The 15,990-nt window shown below is 25.5% G+C and overlaps 3 protein-coding genes and 1 non-coding gene across 5 annotated transcripts; 2 read left to right on the plus strand and 2 right to left on the minus strand.

The window, feature by feature from the left end:
• Positions 1 to 2,024: 2,024 nt before the first annotated feature.
• LOC103577578 (uncharacterized) lies at positions 2,025 to 11,159 on the plus strand. Its single transcript, XM_053739048.1, has 9 exons — positions 2,025 to 2,134; positions 2,230 to 2,324; positions 3,790 to 3,978; positions 4,052 to 4,225; positions 4,310 to 4,528; positions 8,373 to 8,561; positions 9,315 to 9,485; positions 9,569 to 9,796; positions 10,821 to 11,159. The coding sequence occupies exons 2-9, from the start codon at positions 2,247 to 2,249 to the stop codon at positions 11,013 to 11,015; spliced, it is 1,443 nt and encodes a 480-aa protein (XP_053595023.1). The 5' UTR covers positions 2,025 to 2,134; positions 2,230 to 2,246; the 3' UTR covers positions 11,016 to 11,159.
• Trnas-uga (transfer RNA serine (anticodon UGA)) lies at positions 3,094 to 3,175 on the minus strand. Its single transcript has one exon. It is a non-coding gene; the product is annotated as a tRNA-Ser (tRNA).
• Positions 11,160 to 11,376: 217 nt separating the features above from the next.
• Positions 11,377 to 12,858, minus strand: LOC103577579 (alpha-ketoglutarate-dependent dioxygenase alkB homolog 4). The gene is made up of 3 exons (XM_008558270.3): positions 12,655 to 12,858; positions 12,454 to 12,579; positions 11,377 to 12,388 (listed from the first exon to the last, which is right to left on the minus strand). Exons 1-3 carry the CDS (start codon positions 12,754 to 12,756, stop codon positions 11,714 to 11,716), a joined length of 903 nt encoding a protein of 300 aa, XP_008556492.1. The 5' UTR covers positions 12,757 to 12,858; the 3' UTR covers positions 11,377 to 11,713.
• Positions 12,859 to 12,894: 36 nt separating this feature from the next.
• On the plus strand, positions 12,895 to 15,689 carry LOC103577580 (peptidoglycan-recognition protein 2). Of its 2 annotated transcripts, none has more exons than XM_008558272.2 (4): positions 12,895 to 13,027; positions 13,258 to 13,474; positions 14,823 to 14,941; positions 15,025 to 15,689. In XM_008558272.2, exons 1-4 carry the CDS (start codon positions 12,970 to 12,972, stop codon positions 15,207 to 15,209), a joined length of 579 nt encoding a protein of 192 aa, XP_008556494.1. In that variant the 5' UTR covers positions 12,895 to 12,969; the 3' UTR covers positions 15,210 to 15,689. The 2 variants fall into 2 exon arrangements, with proteins under 2 accessions (XP_008556494.1, XP_008556495.1); XM_008558273.2 differs by lacking the exon at positions 12,895 to 13,027 and adding an exon at positions 13,091 to 13,167.
• The last annotated feature ends 301 nt before the right edge of the window (positions 15,690 to 15,990 follow it).

Consider the following 15,990-nt stretch of genomic DNA (forward strand, 5'->3'; position numbering starts at 1 on the left):
ATTGTTTACATTTTCATAATCAAATGAATAATTGTAAATGTACTAAAAACTGTTTTTATCAACAATTATGAGTTACTAAAATTATTATAATAATATTTTGTATACTGATATGAAGAATGAAATAACAAATTAGATGTTAGATCTTTTATTATTGCAATACACGTAAAATTTACACGGACGGATCCCCATCACGAATTGCCAGACGTCTTAACCATTGATAAATAAAAGAGGATGAGTTAAAGTATGTATAATACTCTTGGTATTTTTTATTTAATTTGATTGAAGACATGAGATGATTCAGTGACCTTAACAGCTCCTTTAAACGAAATTAAACGGATTATTTTTTACTTTTATTATGAACTGTGAATGTTATTTGATTAAATAAAAATAATTTTAGGTGTGCTACAAAAAAAAAAAAAAAAATTAGTGTGATGTAAACATAAAAATATGACGAAAAATCCATTTCTTTTATGAAAATAAATAATTTATGATGCGAAGTAGTATATAGTTATATTAAAGTAGGTATTCAGCTTATTCGCGGGCCCTCAACTATATATAAAGACAGTCGAGGATATAGTTGACTGATCGATTACTATAAAAAGTAGTACAATCATAGCTCTCACTTTTTCACTAAAAAATTCTTGTAATTTAGTCTTTAGTAAACTAAATTATTTAGAAGCTTGTTTAGTTCAGGGACAGATATAGTTTTCGTTTGTCTTTTTATAATACATCTATAAAAAATACTTGATGGATATATGTGCTAAAAGAAATAAAAACGACCGTATTTATGACGCGTCGACAATTGTAGATACAATAATCAATGCTTTAGACTTTTATTTATTTAATTTTCTATACATGTCATGTCAATTTCTCTAAAGTGTAATTGTTTAAAAAATAATTTATACGGAAAAAGTTATTATGTAAAAAGGAAACAAATTATTGTATAATTATTTTTGTATACTTTTTTCAATACTTTAAAATTATCCTAAAATATGAAGTAAAAAAAAGAAAATATAGCTTATTTTCTCAGTTTTGACGTTCTTTATATAATGAACATAGAAGTTTCCGTTAGAAAGATATTAAAGAAAAATACCATCAAAGCAACATTTTTTATTAATTTGAAAACTAAATTGCCACCATTTCTCAAAATTGATCATTTAAATTTTTCAACTTGATTAATATAATTACCTGAAGAATCAGAATACGAAATTTTATGATCATCCGTCGAAAACTTTCAAAGGCATATAATAATGAGTCAATTACATATTTACCATAACACAAGAGTCAATCATGTAATTTTAAACCCTGATTAAAATTGGAAAAATTATCGTAAAAGAAAATATAAAAAAGGGACATATAGCATATTCTATCAGCTATTAAGTTTTTTTTACATAGTAAGTATAGATGTTCGTTAAAAAGTTATTCATGAAAAAAACCAAAAAAGAAGCATTTTTCGTTATTTTTAGAATTTCAAATGTCCACCATTAATGGTGAAATTTCTAAACTAGTTGACCATTTTTGTTCATCTCCAAAATTAACCGAGCTAATCATTCATAGAATAAGTGTGCTAAGTTTCATTAAGATCCGTTAAAAATTGTGGCCGCTATGATCGCAACATGGTGCATTATATTAAATATATATAAACTTTTGAACCAATGGTATTTTTGGAACCTGGTAAAATTCTTCGAAAATTCCACCATGAGGACAAATGCAAAAGATAGATTTCTATGAAATCTACTAAAAAAGTACAGATGATTTTCGGTATGAAAAATAAAATCATAATTACCGCTTAATGCGTTTAATATTTTAAAAATAAATTCAAGCTGACGTGCAACTTGTATAAAGCATGCGCACTACTATATCTTTATATTACAATTTCATTATAAAGTAGGCACATGCTATGTGACCTCACTTTTGTATTATTTCTCTCTCACTAATGCACACGCTTTAGGTTTTAGGAAACTCGAACGTTCCTGATAAGATTAACGACGTAACGAGCAATCGTTGTGGCAATACACAAGACAAGTTACACGTTAGCAAGTACATACACGAGACAGTCGCCCGGTAGAAGTAACATATCATAACGTATTAGTGTCAACAAAATATATATTTTATTATACACTTTAAGTTAGAAGTAATGATATAACCATTTGAAAATTATCATTTTTTTATTGTCTTCTTAGTTGTGGTTATTAAAGCAATTAATTTTTATTTTTGTTTTTAAATTAGTAAAACTAAACGACAACATGGTAACGGATCTTAAGCTTCCGATGGGATCCCGATGCATCAAGTACCTCTTATTTATATTCAACTTTATTTTTGTTGTAAGTGTTTATCAGTACCTTTATTATAATTAAGACGTAATTATCATTATACTGAGAATAAGTTTTAAATCAAAATAGTTTATTTTAAATTAAAAAAATTTTTTTTTTCGGCAAATAGTATATTATAAAGCATGATTAATATTATGTATTTATATAAATATATGATAAATTTTATATCGATTTATTGATTTTCATTATATAAAGCAAGCAAATATGGCGCAACATTGAGACACTTGAGTAGAGAACTAGATAAAGAATTTTTATTATATTCAATTGGAAAGCTGTATAATAAACTATAATCATATTTATCATTTTTAATAACTGTAAATTTAAAGAAATAAAAAAAAAATTCATTATTTCGGCGCCGTGAAATGTAAAAAATACATATAATATGTGATTTCAGCTGACAATCTTATCGATTTTTTTTTTTTTTTTATTAATAACAATATTATTTATATTCGTATGATTAATTTTTTAAAGAAAAACAACAGAAAGATATTTAATTTTATATTATTATGGCTTTCAGATTAATTATACTTAAGTAATGATAGTGTAAAAATATATTTATTTGTTTTTTTCTGTTACATTAATTTTTATCATATATTAACAACAATAACAACTAAGAATAATAATTACGTAGTTAATCAAACATTTCTTTAGCTTATAGCTATGGAGTATTAATGCATATAACGTTATAATTTTCCTTACTAAAACTTGAATGTATTACAAATTTAATAAAGAGAAAAAAAAAAAAAAAGAAAAAAAAATCCGCTGCGGACAGGATTCGAACCTGTGCGGGTAGAACCCAATGGATTTCAAGTCCATCTCCTTAACCGCTCGGACACCGCAGCTCATGTAAGAAGAACACAATTTGAGTTATAAGAGCTTGATGACTGAATGGAATCTAAATTTTTCAAAATATAGTTAACTTCAAAATATAGTGACTCAAATATTTAAAATATAGTAAATTTTATGTAATTAAGAATTTTTTCTTCTATTTTATCTTTCTCTTCTATAAACGATCGGTGCTTTCTTTTACATGGTTTCTTAAAACTTGAATCAAAATTTTTTCATAAATAGTGTAGATTTAAAAATAAAATATAAAAAACGAATATTCTATATTATACGTAATCTCTAACTCCTTATTTTTTGTTCAAATTATTTTTCATGATTAAAACTCGGGCAAAACTATTTTATCTTTTTATGATTTAATAAAGACATCAGTGATAAATATCAATGTATTCATTTAAAACGTACATTTCAAGTTTCAATTTTAAAATATTAAAATTAAAAAACAATATATATACATATATATAGATATGACATAATGATGATATCATGATTTCAATTATATGATAATGAATTTCTGTATTGCGCATTGAAATATAAAAATTTGTTTTATGAAATTTTAAATAATATCAATAACATTTTTTATAAATAAATCATTATTCTTTACTTTTTACAGATAACCGGAATAATTCTTTTATCTATTGGAGCTACAATTCGTACTATTTATAGTAATTATAATCACTTCTTGGATGATAAATTTTTCTCCGTACCATCACTTCTAATAGTTATAGGAACCATTATTTTTTTCATTGCCTTTTTTGGCTGCTGTGGCGCTGTGAGAGAAAATTATTGTATGATAGTTACGGTAAATATTTATTTAACATTTTAATTTAAATAATGAAAGTAAAATTTACCAATGTATTTAAAAATTTTTTTAGTTTTCAGCATTAATGATACTTGTCTTTATTTTGGAATTATCTGGTGGTATTTCTGGTTACGTTCTTCGAAACAATGCAGCTGATATGATTCAAAAAAAAATGATAAATACTATGGATGAGTATAAAAAAAATGATACTGAAATTATGAAAATATGGGACAATCTGCAAAGAACAGTATGTTTTAAAGTCAATAAAACTATATAATGATAAATTTTCTAAAAAATATAGAGTATTATAAATAATGAAATTTATATATAGTTTGAGTGTTGTGGCGCGACAGGACCAAATGATTGGATTAAAACTGGAGAAGTACCAGTAAGTTGCTGTCCTGATGTCCCCGGTCAAATGGGTACCTTTTCTTGTAACAATTCAACAAAAGATTTATTCCGAACTGGATGTGTGGAAAAATTCGGTTCTTTTATTAAGAATCATACGATTCAACTCGGTGGAGCTGGATTGGGTATTGCATTTGTTCAAGTAAGTCTATCTTTTGATGAAACTCATTTATTATAATACATTTATAAATATCTAATTATTATATTTGTTATAGGCAATTGGTATTTGGTTTGCGATCCATTTAGCGAGAGCAATTAAAATGAATTATGAAACTGTTTAAAGAAAAAATAATAATCAGAAACTTCAAAATTAACCCTTAAATGCATGATTTTTTATTTCTATTTGAAAAAAATTATGTATAGTACAAAGTGTTTTACCCATAAATAGAAGTTTTACCCATAAATAAAAAGATGTAGATCTACATCTCTATGCATTTGAAAAATAAGTCTGTTCTCGATGCACACGTGACGTTTTTTTTTTTTTTTTAAGGCAACGGCGCATGACATTCAACCAATAGAATATTATGTAGGCTGCATCCTACAATATGAATTTAAGGGTTAAAAAAAAAACTGCGATTCAAATTCAATAAATTCTCAATTATTCTGTTTCATTTTTTCTTTAAATTTATGTATATTTATCTACTGAAAAGATATTATTTATGTAATTATTTATCTACTTTTATTATTCATGTCTCCATTTGTAATAAAATAAAGGAAAGCGATTTATATGATAAAGTGGGACTCCACATATTTTCCAAAGTTCTATCTGGTTACAGCTTAAATATCTATAATTAAACTTTTTCCACGTGTTCAGTTACACGGCGGATCAAATTTTCTGGCCTTAATTTTGTCTACAGCACTTTATACTTATCCAAACGTTGCACCTAAAGGATAAAAAAAATTGATGAAAATAACATGAATTCTTACAAATTCTCTAAATTAAATTTTTAAATATATAATTATAATTTTTATATAAAGCCGTATGATGGACTGTGGAGTTTTAAAGGTTGATCTTAGAGCTACAACAATTTGGAGCTCTTGAGTACTTGAAAATCGACATTTTTCTGTTATTTTATTAATTTTACGGTGTACAACCTCACCTAGCGCAAAGATGTAAGTATTTTGGGCGGTATCCGTTTCTCTCTACTACTATGGTGCAGAGCGAATCCCGCTTCAGGGTTTTAGTTCGGTTCGTGCTAGTATCGAAAATGATGTCAAATAGTGTATGATTGCACGGAACTTAAAAATTTCAGAGATAATATTAAAATTAAGCATATTTTAAACTTTATATATAAACTTATAAATTTTTGATGCTTAATTAAAACGATCTAATTATGTAAAAACATCTTCAATCCGCTGATACATACTTGATAATAAAACGTGTTTTAAAGCAATATATATATAATTGGATTTTTGCTTAATAAGAATAGGTGGAGTCGTACTTGTGCATATTTACCAAAAAAGCTACATGAAACGATATTAGTTTAAAATAATGAGACCTAATGTCAATATTTTTACAGAATTATATGGGTATAAGATGGTTAGAGATCATTTTATCAGTAAAATAAACGTGAAAGAATAAAACTGAGAGTATAAAAAAGACACAAGAGCATTATGTCTTGAGCGAATAAAAATAAATGATAAATTTTAGTACTTCTTTTTTCATAATTTTATAATTTTGTAAATACTGAACTCAATGCACTTTCTAATGATGACTACAATTTTACTCTAGATATAATTGTTGTATAGTATGAAGCGATAAATTTTTTAAGTATTGACAGTTAAAAAGCCATGTTAAATATTTAAAATTAAATGTAATTAAAATTTTTGAGAATACTTTTTTTTATTATTCTATAACTAATTTTTAAAATTGTCATAATTTTGAATAAAACATAATAAAATAATATATTTTTAAGATAACTCATTATTTATAATTTTTCCAATATTTTCATTATCAGCCTATTTCCTTTGTTTTATATAACTTTCTATAAAATTAATATTAAAATCTATAAAACCCAATAACTATGAAATCTTATGGTCATATTTACTATAAAGCCTTTATACTTCGAAACACGCAAACATCTCTTCTTATTATTTTAGATATTAAAAAATAGAATATATATATATATATATATATATATTCTATAATATATATATATATTCTATAATATATATATATTACGATTTTAAAAATTGATTAAATTTTTTTTGTCTACAACTCTTTATAAATACATATATATAAGTAAATATAATGTTTTATATATTTTTATATTTTTAAAATATTTATTGTAATTGTAGATATATATAGTATTTCAATTTATATTTCTAACTGACTCCTTTGGTTTGATAAAACGTCATATCTTTCTGGGCGTTCGCTAGAATGTTTTCAAGTCTCATTATCAGCAGATAGCAGACGGCGCACCTGATCGTTATTTGCCTGTTTTACAGTATAACAATTTAACATTGTCAGTTTATATGTAAGCTGCATACCCAGTGAATATTAATAGTGCAGCAACGTAGAAAACTTACCATTGAATTGTATCAAAGTATACGTTTTTGACGAAAATTTGTTTAACCGCGTGTACTTTGAATAGATTAAAACGAAAATAATAAATAAGCAAAAATGGCAGCGACTCATTTGGATATTGGTTTACGATGTATCAAATACCTACTCTGTGCCGTAAACTCTCTCTTTGTGGTTTGTAGTATAATATTTTATTTATGTCAATTATTTTCATTTTAGCAACATAAATAAAAAAAAACAATCAAATATGTCTTTATTCACAAATTTATTTTAGACTTTTTTTTTACTTCTATATAGTCTACTTTGTCAACAGCTGTCACAATGTTTAATTAAATTCGAAATGCGTATTTCATTGTTAATAAATTTTAATTTTTTTAATATAAAATGTTTAGAAAAATGAAAAATAATAGTTTAAAATTTTTTTAAATAAATTAATAGTTATAAATCGATATAATAATAAGTTTCAACAACAGGGGGATATAATTTTAAAAATTTCATTTTCTCTTTTTTTCAACTACTTAATTTTCAGACAATTCTATTGAAGTTCATTTATTATTAGATGCATCGCGCATTTATGAAAATATTCATGTTATCAGTTTTTTAAAAATTTTTATCGTTTTGATATCGCAAAAGGAATAAGTTACATGCCCTTGTAACGATAATACGAAATCGTTTGTTATAATGCATTCAATTTTTATTTAAATGTTTTTTTATTCATTATGATACGTTCGTTTTTTTAAACTGATATAAGTTATAATTGAACTAATTTTTATGAATAAAATTTTAATTGAATGTTATGCATCTGACTTGCATTTTGCGGGTATAGGGTGGATACAATATGTTTCCCCTCATATTTTTTTATTTCCTAGAAAATGATTATTCACCTTTATATATAGATTTTTTGTCATATATATAACATATGAATAAATGGAATAATCTTTTAATCGAATTAAATTAACTTTTAATTATCCAATAGAAATTTGGAACATGAAATAAAAATTTTTAAATGCAATTGTAAAATTATCAGATTGGTAGGCAGTTTCATGACGAAAACACTGTCGACGACTCTGTCAATAATAAATAGCACATGCAACCGGTCACACGGTCAATATGACGAGTTTCATTTGTGCAACGACGTAAATTTACAATAGAGACTTTATTATACCTTGCCAGTACATATGGCAAATGGATCGATAAATATAAAATTTAACACAATGACTCTAAACTAAATAAATACAAAAAAAAACATTGAAATATGATTTTAATCTTCTTATCTTATCTTTTAACTTAACTTCAACTCATCGTATAAAGAGATAAATATCAATGTCTGCAATGTCGCAAATATATTTATGTTTTTATATATTTTACCATTTTTTTTTAATTTCAAATATAATGTATCTCAATGATTCCTTTGATTTTGTAGCAATGAAATAATTATGAAAATAACTAATGTATTTTACAGCTAACAGGTGTGATGATAATATCCGTTGGTATGACAATATACACGGTCTACGATGATTTCAGACATTTTTTAGATCCGAGGTATTCATCACCAGCAATGATTCTCATCTTCGTAGGTGGTTTAATTTTTATTATAGCTTTCTTCGGTTGTTATGGAGCGATCAAAGAAAGTACTTGCATGGTTCTAACAGTAAGAAAATATTATTTTACTCTTAAAAGAGCTATTCTTATTGTTATCATTAGAAATCGAATTTTCTCATTATCTTTGATGATTTGAAAACTTTGTAATTTATGTAATACTGTATAGTGACATTTAATATCTAACTAACTCTGAATTTACTAGTTACTACAGTTTTATCTAGTTCATGAGAATAAAAATTTAATTATTATAATAATGAGCCCTCATTAATCAATTTTACTCTCTAAAAATGAATTAGTAAAATTTACTGAGAATTAGTGAATATGCACAGGGAACCAGTTATACCATTGGTTGAATTAGTGGTATAATTATAGCTGTAGAAATAGTACCTATTTACTGATTTGCAATAAATTTCGATAATTTATTTTTAGAGAGTAGTGTGTTAGTCTAGAAAAATAGCGCGGGACTGGAATATAATAATGGAATTTCAGAAGAAAATATTTTTAAATTTCGATCACGGTCTTGTATGTAATTTGTGACTATGATTTTGGTTGGATAATTTTTTTAAGAATGCGTACTATATTTAAAATTTTTTTAAATTGTGTCATTTTTTTTTTCATTTAAAAAGTGTATGGTAAAGAATAAAACAAAAAATTCTCTCAGTTTGAGTAAAAAATTTAAGCTTATTGATGTCAATTTTTGAAAAAAGTAATTGCTAAAAAAAACTTATCATTACATTCCTTCAAATATGAATAACTCTCCATGAGAAAATGAAATAATTAAATAAGACAAAAAACATATCAGTTTGCAGTTTCGTTATCTCTTGTACTGATTCTTGAGATTTCGGCGGCAATGGCAGCATATGCTCTTCGAAGTAGCATCAAGAGTCTTTTAGCAAATAATATTAACTCAACTATGCAACTGTACGAAATATCTGATGAAGCAACAGCTGCTGTTGATTTTATGCAATCACATGTTAGTTTTTTTTTACGTTAAATTATTCTTAAAAGGGATATTTAATTCAAATTAAACAAAATTTTAAATGCATTTTTCACTAGCTCCAATGTTGTGGAAGTTATGATAAATCTGATTGGGAACGTATTGAATTAATGGAGACAAAAGCCAGTATTTATCCTGAATCATGTTACACGTGGATGTCAAGTTTTCAAAATCCTAGGTTCCATGGTGTATTGTATGAAGAAGGATGTATACAACGGCTTTCAATGATTATCAATCAGAGTGCAATTAGTCTAGGTACCGGTGCTCTTGCTATCGTGCTTATACAAGTAAGTCTGAAAAATTATTTTTTAAACGCTGCCACTGAAGAATACTTGAATGTTATTCCCTTATTAAAAGAAGTGATTTCAAACGATTTGTAATGTTAAATACCCATAAGGCGATTTGAAAGTATTCAAAAGTATTAAAAATTTGTTTTTTCTGATTAAATCGCTTCTTTTAATAAGGGATTTATAGAGTCACTCTAATGTGTGCGTTCTGGAAAGAGAAATTTGTAAAAAAAAAAAAAACTGGAAAACGATTTAACTTGCGGGCTACCTTCAAAACTTCCCGCTGTTTTCGAACTCCGAGCTACTCAAAGTTTCATACTACAAAGCCGTGTGACTTTTGCTCTATTCACTTTACGAATAACACGAATCAATTCCTTTTTGTAGAAAATTGAATTTCTTACAAGACGACCTCACTAGTCAGAGTAAGAAAAAAATTTCATTGATTTCATGGAGAAAAAATTAAAAGAAATGAAGCTTATAAAAAAAACCATATTTTTTTACCTTTAAAAGGCTGTAGCTTTTTTCTGTTGGAGTTATGAACTTGATTTGAATCTTATTCACGGGGTATTCAATTTCCTACAAGAAAATGTATATCAAAATTGGAAAAAAAAATTTTTTGTTGTAGATTTTCGAATGTAAAATTAAAAAACAAATTTTTTACATTCATTCCACATGAGAAAATAACTTGTTAAGCGCCAGCTTAATTTTTGAGATATTGAACTGATTTATTACGAGGATATTTTTTTGGTCTCGAAGTAAAATTTGAAATTATGAGGCCTAAAAGAAAAAACTATTATTTTAGTATGACACACCCTAATACATATCTTAATAGAATAGAAATTTAATAAAATCTGCATAGTATTATTACTAGTGACTTTTCTCCGAAACCCTGAATTTGAAATTGTGCACATTTAAGTGGCCTCTTAAGCCCTAGAAAATTGAAATGTGTAATTTTGTTGTCAAAATATGATTTTAATGAAAAATTAAATTTTTATTACCATTAATATCGTCAACTATTTTGCAGATTACTGGTATTATGTTTGCTTGTACTTTGGGACGCGCAATAAGAAGACAAAAAACGGAAAGAGAAAGACGACGATGGGAATTGAGAGAAAAATTAGTAAACGGTTATCAGCCTTTAGGTAAAATTGATTCTTCTGTTGTATCTCCAGTTATCTACATGCAATCAGAATCAGTAAAAGACGTCGGTGCCAGCTAGGTTGGTAATGAAGATTATTGAAGAAATTTATATATACATACATTTATTTACCAAATATTGTTAAATTAGAATTCTTATTACATAAATTAAAAATAATTTAACTTATAATAAATTTTGTTATGTGAAAAAACAATATAAACTCAAAGGCAATATAATAATAACAACAGTAATATTATAAAAAATGATTGTTTATTATTTAAAGTGAATACTCTTAACTTAATATTATATACATTTATTGAAAAAATTTTCGATTTGAAAACAATGATTAATAAAATTTATATTTTTAATAAAACGTAGAAAATAAATAAAAAATTATTCACTACTTACTTTATTTAGGATAATATATTTACAATATTTTTTACATTGACTTATCCTAATTCATAATAAATTATCAATATGTAAAACAATAAATTAATTTAACTAATTTTGTCAACAATTAAATTATTATTAAAATATCATTTATAAATGTTTAAAATATGGTTTATCTTTTTGTATCCAGTAAATTTAAATTTTGAAATATATCCTTGAAAATTTATTTCTTTACAAACTGCGACAGTTAAGAATTGAAATATTAATAATTTACGAAAGTTAATATTTTTCTTCTGTAATCAGATACTATTATTTTTAGTTATAAATTCAGATTTACATTAAACATATATTGAAGTTAAAAAGTGAGAGATGATTCTATGTATCTTTAGTTACCAAAAATTTTGAGCTTTAATTAAAATTTCTTCAGTTTTATCACTATGCAGTCCGAGAGGAAGATAAGATGGTGTAAATTCTCGATAAGCAATACATACTCTTCGATTTTGAATATCTTCTCGTAATACTGCATGTTCCCAATTATATCTTGCATTACCATATAAAACTATTAAAGATTTAGCAGGCATTGGCAATCGAATTACCGCATTCTCTGGTACGTTTTCAACATTTTTACCATTACAATACATTTGTGGAACAACTGAAGAATAAGTGGAAACATGATCTAAGTTATAACGTGCAGTAGATCCTTGATAAGGAGACATAGTGAGTACGGAATCTCCAGTTACGTTTACTGTAACGATTCTTTCTCCCCAAATCCAACAGTCATCGATATGAGGATCAATAGAAGCCCCACGTTCTGGAGTATATTCTAAACTACATTGTTCTATTGTTTTAAACCCTTCTAAAAGTGGAACTTGTGATAATTTTTTTTGAATAAATTTCGTAGTAATCGGAAAACCATTAAAATTTCCAAGACTAAGTCGGCGTTTTTTAAAATTACATTTAGGTCCATAATTTTGTTTTCTTCTTCCACTTTGAGAAATATCCCATGGTAAATTATCAATATCTGTTATCAGATTATTTGTTTCTTTTTCGCTTAAAAAATTTAACTGAAAGAAAATAAATTAATAAAAGTTTATAAACAGAGTATAAATATTATTTTAAATTAATCTACCTTAATATAAACTCCAGAATAATATACAGGATTTCCAGTATGATTTGGATGTTCTTTGTATATATTGATATCCCACCCAGGCCAAGCTTGATCACATTCAGGACAATAAACGTAGCTAGGTAATTTCTATAATTACAATTAATTGATTAAATTAAAATATCAATAAATAAAAATTCATAAATTATAAGAATTATAATTTACTCGTAATTCTTCAAATGGATTGGATTTTAAAATTTTATACTCCTCTTCACAGATTAGACAAGTCCTTATACCTTTACATCCACAAGGTCTTACAGTTTCCATTATTTATTTATTTCAAATATAAATTTTGAACTAATGAATTTTAAGAAAGATACTGATGAATGTTTTAAAGGTTATACATACATATATATAAGTAGAAAAACATGTGTACTATATGTCATCAAAATCGACTGAGCAGCTTTGATACTGTGGAAAGTGCTGCCACTTCTATGGCGGATATTGATAAATTTTTAAAATAAAAAATATTATACTTTTATGATGATAACATACAGAAGGGAAAAATTTCATAGATGCTTGGTAAATACACAATTATGTAAGCAGTCAAATTATTTATCTTTAGGTCAAATAAACAAATAATAATAATAATATTAAAATCTTGGGTAAGTCTTCATTCGATTGCAATGATACGCAAAGTGATTTATTTATGTTCAGTCATATTAATAATTAAAATAAGTATATACTTGTATATTATTTAAAAATAAATAAATATCGTATAATTAACCATTTTTATTTAGTATAAATGAATGATTTTTATGATTTTAGTAAAAGGAGATGACGCGTGTCCAAGTATAATTTCAAGATCACAATGGCAGGCTAGAGAAGTTAAGAGTTTAAATTATCTCATAAATCCTTTGGCTTATGTTGTTGTTCATCATACTGTTACTCCAAAATGTGAAACAATCGATTCTTGTTCAAACCGTGTGAGAAATATTCAAGATTATCATATGGATGAGTTGCTTTGGGGTGATGTAGGATTTTCGTAAGTACTGTAAATTTTATAACTTGCAAAAAAATTTTCTTATTTCATTTCGTTACTAAATTCTAATTTTATTTATTTGTTTCTTTAATCATAGAAATAGTCAACTGAAATTTTATTTAAAATTCAGTAAAATTATAGTATAGTGAATTTTTACTATTATAATTGGAATAAATTTAAAGTTATTTTGATTTTTAGTTAACGATACATAAATTGTGGTACAATATGTATTAATAATTCATAGCACATTTTTGTAATATCGATATATAGTGGTATGTTTATAAATTCAAATGATTAGTTTGATAATCGTTTAAATGAATGAGACTAATTGTGTCGAAAACCATTGGATTTTTACTACAATTTTTTCCTGATTTGTCTGAAGTACCATGAGTACCTTATCTGGTTAACATTAGGTTTACTTTTAAAAGAAAAACTGACGAGTTCCTTATCAAGTTACTAGGACCACATCAGGATAGCATTATTAAAAAGAAAAATCTGGAGAACGGTTGACCCTGCAGGCCCGGGTTCCTTGAGCTCGAAAACATTATTGTGAATACATTTTTAAGCTCGAAAATATTCTTGAGTACATTTTTTGTTTTGAACTGTTGGAGCTCAAAGAAAGTTATGTCTTGTTTTGAAATATGAAAATTCATAATATTAAAAATAAATCCGAATTATGTAACTTTAAATTTTTGGGTACAATTGTTCTTAAGTAAACGTGTATATTTAAACAGAAAGAAATGGAAGTAATCAAGATAGAGTGGAAGGAGTTTTGGATTCGATCATAACTCCGAAATATGAAATAACCGAAAAAAATTCAGAAAACAGTAATTTTTAAATGTTTTGATGACAATATATATATATATATATATATATATATATATATATATATATATATATATATATATATATATATATATATGTATGCGATGTTAAAAAGAGACCATGAAGATAAAAATCTGGTATAATCGTTAAAATATTTGGTACATAATATTATGAGGTATCTAAGGAAAATAAGGTAAATTCTTATTTTTGACATTTTCCGGCATCAATATCTCTAACAAGAAAAGCAACTGATTTTGATGTGTAATACTACAGCAGTCGACGCGTTTTATCGGGCTCTAGAGCTAAATAGGTTTCAGAATCAATTGATTCAGTTGTTTTGAAGACATTTGCAAAAAACCGTTTTTTAGCATTTCTGTCTCTAGCGATGTCTCTTGAACGAATCATCCAATCAGGACGACTCAAAAACGGCAATCGACGCGTTCTATTGAGTTTTAGAGTTGATTAAATTTTGAAATCGATCAATTGTTTTATCGATACTAATATTATAAAAATATTTTAATTATAGATTTTTTATTGGAGGAGATGGTAATGTATATGAAGGAGTTGGTTGGAATAAAGAAGGAGCTCATACGTATGGATGGAACAAAAAATCAATAGGAATAGCATTTATTGGATCGTATCAAAGTTTGTTGAAAATTATAATTACTATTTATACTTATGCAACTTGTATAATTAAGTTTATAAATTTTTAATACAAAATAATTTAGCGCACAAAGCAAGTGAGAACATGTTACAAGCAGCTGTTAAATTAATTTCTTGTGGAAAACATGAGGGAATGTTGAGGCCTAATGTAAAAGTAATTGGAGCAAATCAAGTCACGAGTACATTAAGTCCTGGAGCTAAATTATTTGAACAGATCAAAAATTGGCCAGAATGGATATCGAATCCTTGAGAGATACTCAATATATTTTATTTTTGAATATTCAATTTTTAAAATTATTAGTCTTAATACAATTTGGTATTCTTTTCCAAAATACTTTTTTTTCAATAGTCCTAAGTGTCCCCTTTAAAACAAACAAAAGACCATTTCTGTATTTATAATAGTTTTCGAAATATTTAAAAAATAAAGTTGAAAAATTAGAAAAATAGTAAAATTTTGAATTTTAAATAACTTTGAAAAAAAAATTTTTCAATTTTTTTCCTTTTGCAAATCTTTGTTTTATGATATAAGAAAAGTTTTGACCAAATTTCGTCCAAATTGAAAAGGGTCGATTCCAACTATTGGTCAATTTGACATAGAATGACCAATATACATGTTTTATACGATTCATCAAGATATTGAGTTTCATTTAAATTAAAAAAATTTTCAAAATATAGTTATAACTTTTTCTTCGATGACCTTTTAGTTTTTGATTACTGTGAATTTATTTAAGCCTGGCTCTGGAATTTTACCTATTTAAAAACTAATTATACATAAAAAAAAAAAAAAATAATAATAATTTTCAATTCAAATTACGGTTTTTCAAATAACTATTACCTTTAAATAAATATTATTTTAAATTAATTGACTTATGGGCAATTAAAAAATAGTTATTGACATTAAATAAAAAAAAAATTGTGATTTTTATTTTTATGATATTTATGACTTGAAAATTTTTAGTTGTATAAAAATAAATTTTATAAATAAGTTAATTGATGATCGTAATCATATGTATATTTAATATTTTTGACTG

This window comes from Microplitis demolitor, chromosome 5, assembly GCF_026212275.2.
Source record: "Microplitis demolitor isolate Queensland-Clemson2020A chromosome 5, iyMicDemo2.1a, whole genome shotgun sequence".
Lineage (NCBI taxonomy): Eukaryota > Metazoa > Arthropoda > Insecta > Hymenoptera > Braconidae > Microplitis > Microplitis demolitor.

Bases quoted from the DNA above. Each gene is read 5' to 3' on its own strand.
- LOC103577578 (XM_053739048.1), top strand. From the start codon at position 2,247: ATGGTAACGGATCTTAAGCTTCCGATGGGATCCCGATGCATCAAGTAC. The intron at 2,325-3,789 runs GTAAGTGTTTAT...TACTTTTTACAG, and splicing joins TATTCAACTTTATTTTTGTT to ATAACCGGAATAATTCTTTT. The intron at 8,562-9,314 runs GTAAGAAAATAT...AAAACATATCAG, and splicing joins GTACTTGCATGGTTCTAACA to TTTGCAGTTTCGTTATCTCT.
- LOC103577579 (XM_008558270.3), bottom strand. From the start codon at position 12,756: ATGGAAACTGTAAGACCTTGTGGATGTAAAGGTATAAGGACTTGTCTA. The intron at 12,580-12,654 runs GTAAATTATAAT...TTGTAATTATAG, and splicing joins ATCCATTTGAAGAATTACGA to AAATTACCTAGCTACGTTTA. The intron at 12,389-12,453 runs GTAGATTAATTT...ATTTTCTTTCAG, and splicing joins ATTCTGGAGTTTATATTAAG to TTAAATTTTTTAAGCGAAAA.
- LOC103577580 (XM_008558272.2), top strand. From the start codon at position 12,970: ATGATGATAACATACAGAAGGGAAAAATTTCATAGATGCTTGGTAAAT. The intron at 13,475-14,822 runs GTAAGTACTGTA...TTTTAATTATAG, and splicing joins TGGGGTGATGTAGGATTTTC to ATTTTTTATTGGAGGAGATG. The intron at 14,942-15,024 runs GTTTGTTGAAAA...AAAATAATTTAG, and splicing joins ATTTATTGGATCGTATCAAA to CGCACAAAGCAAGTGAGAAC.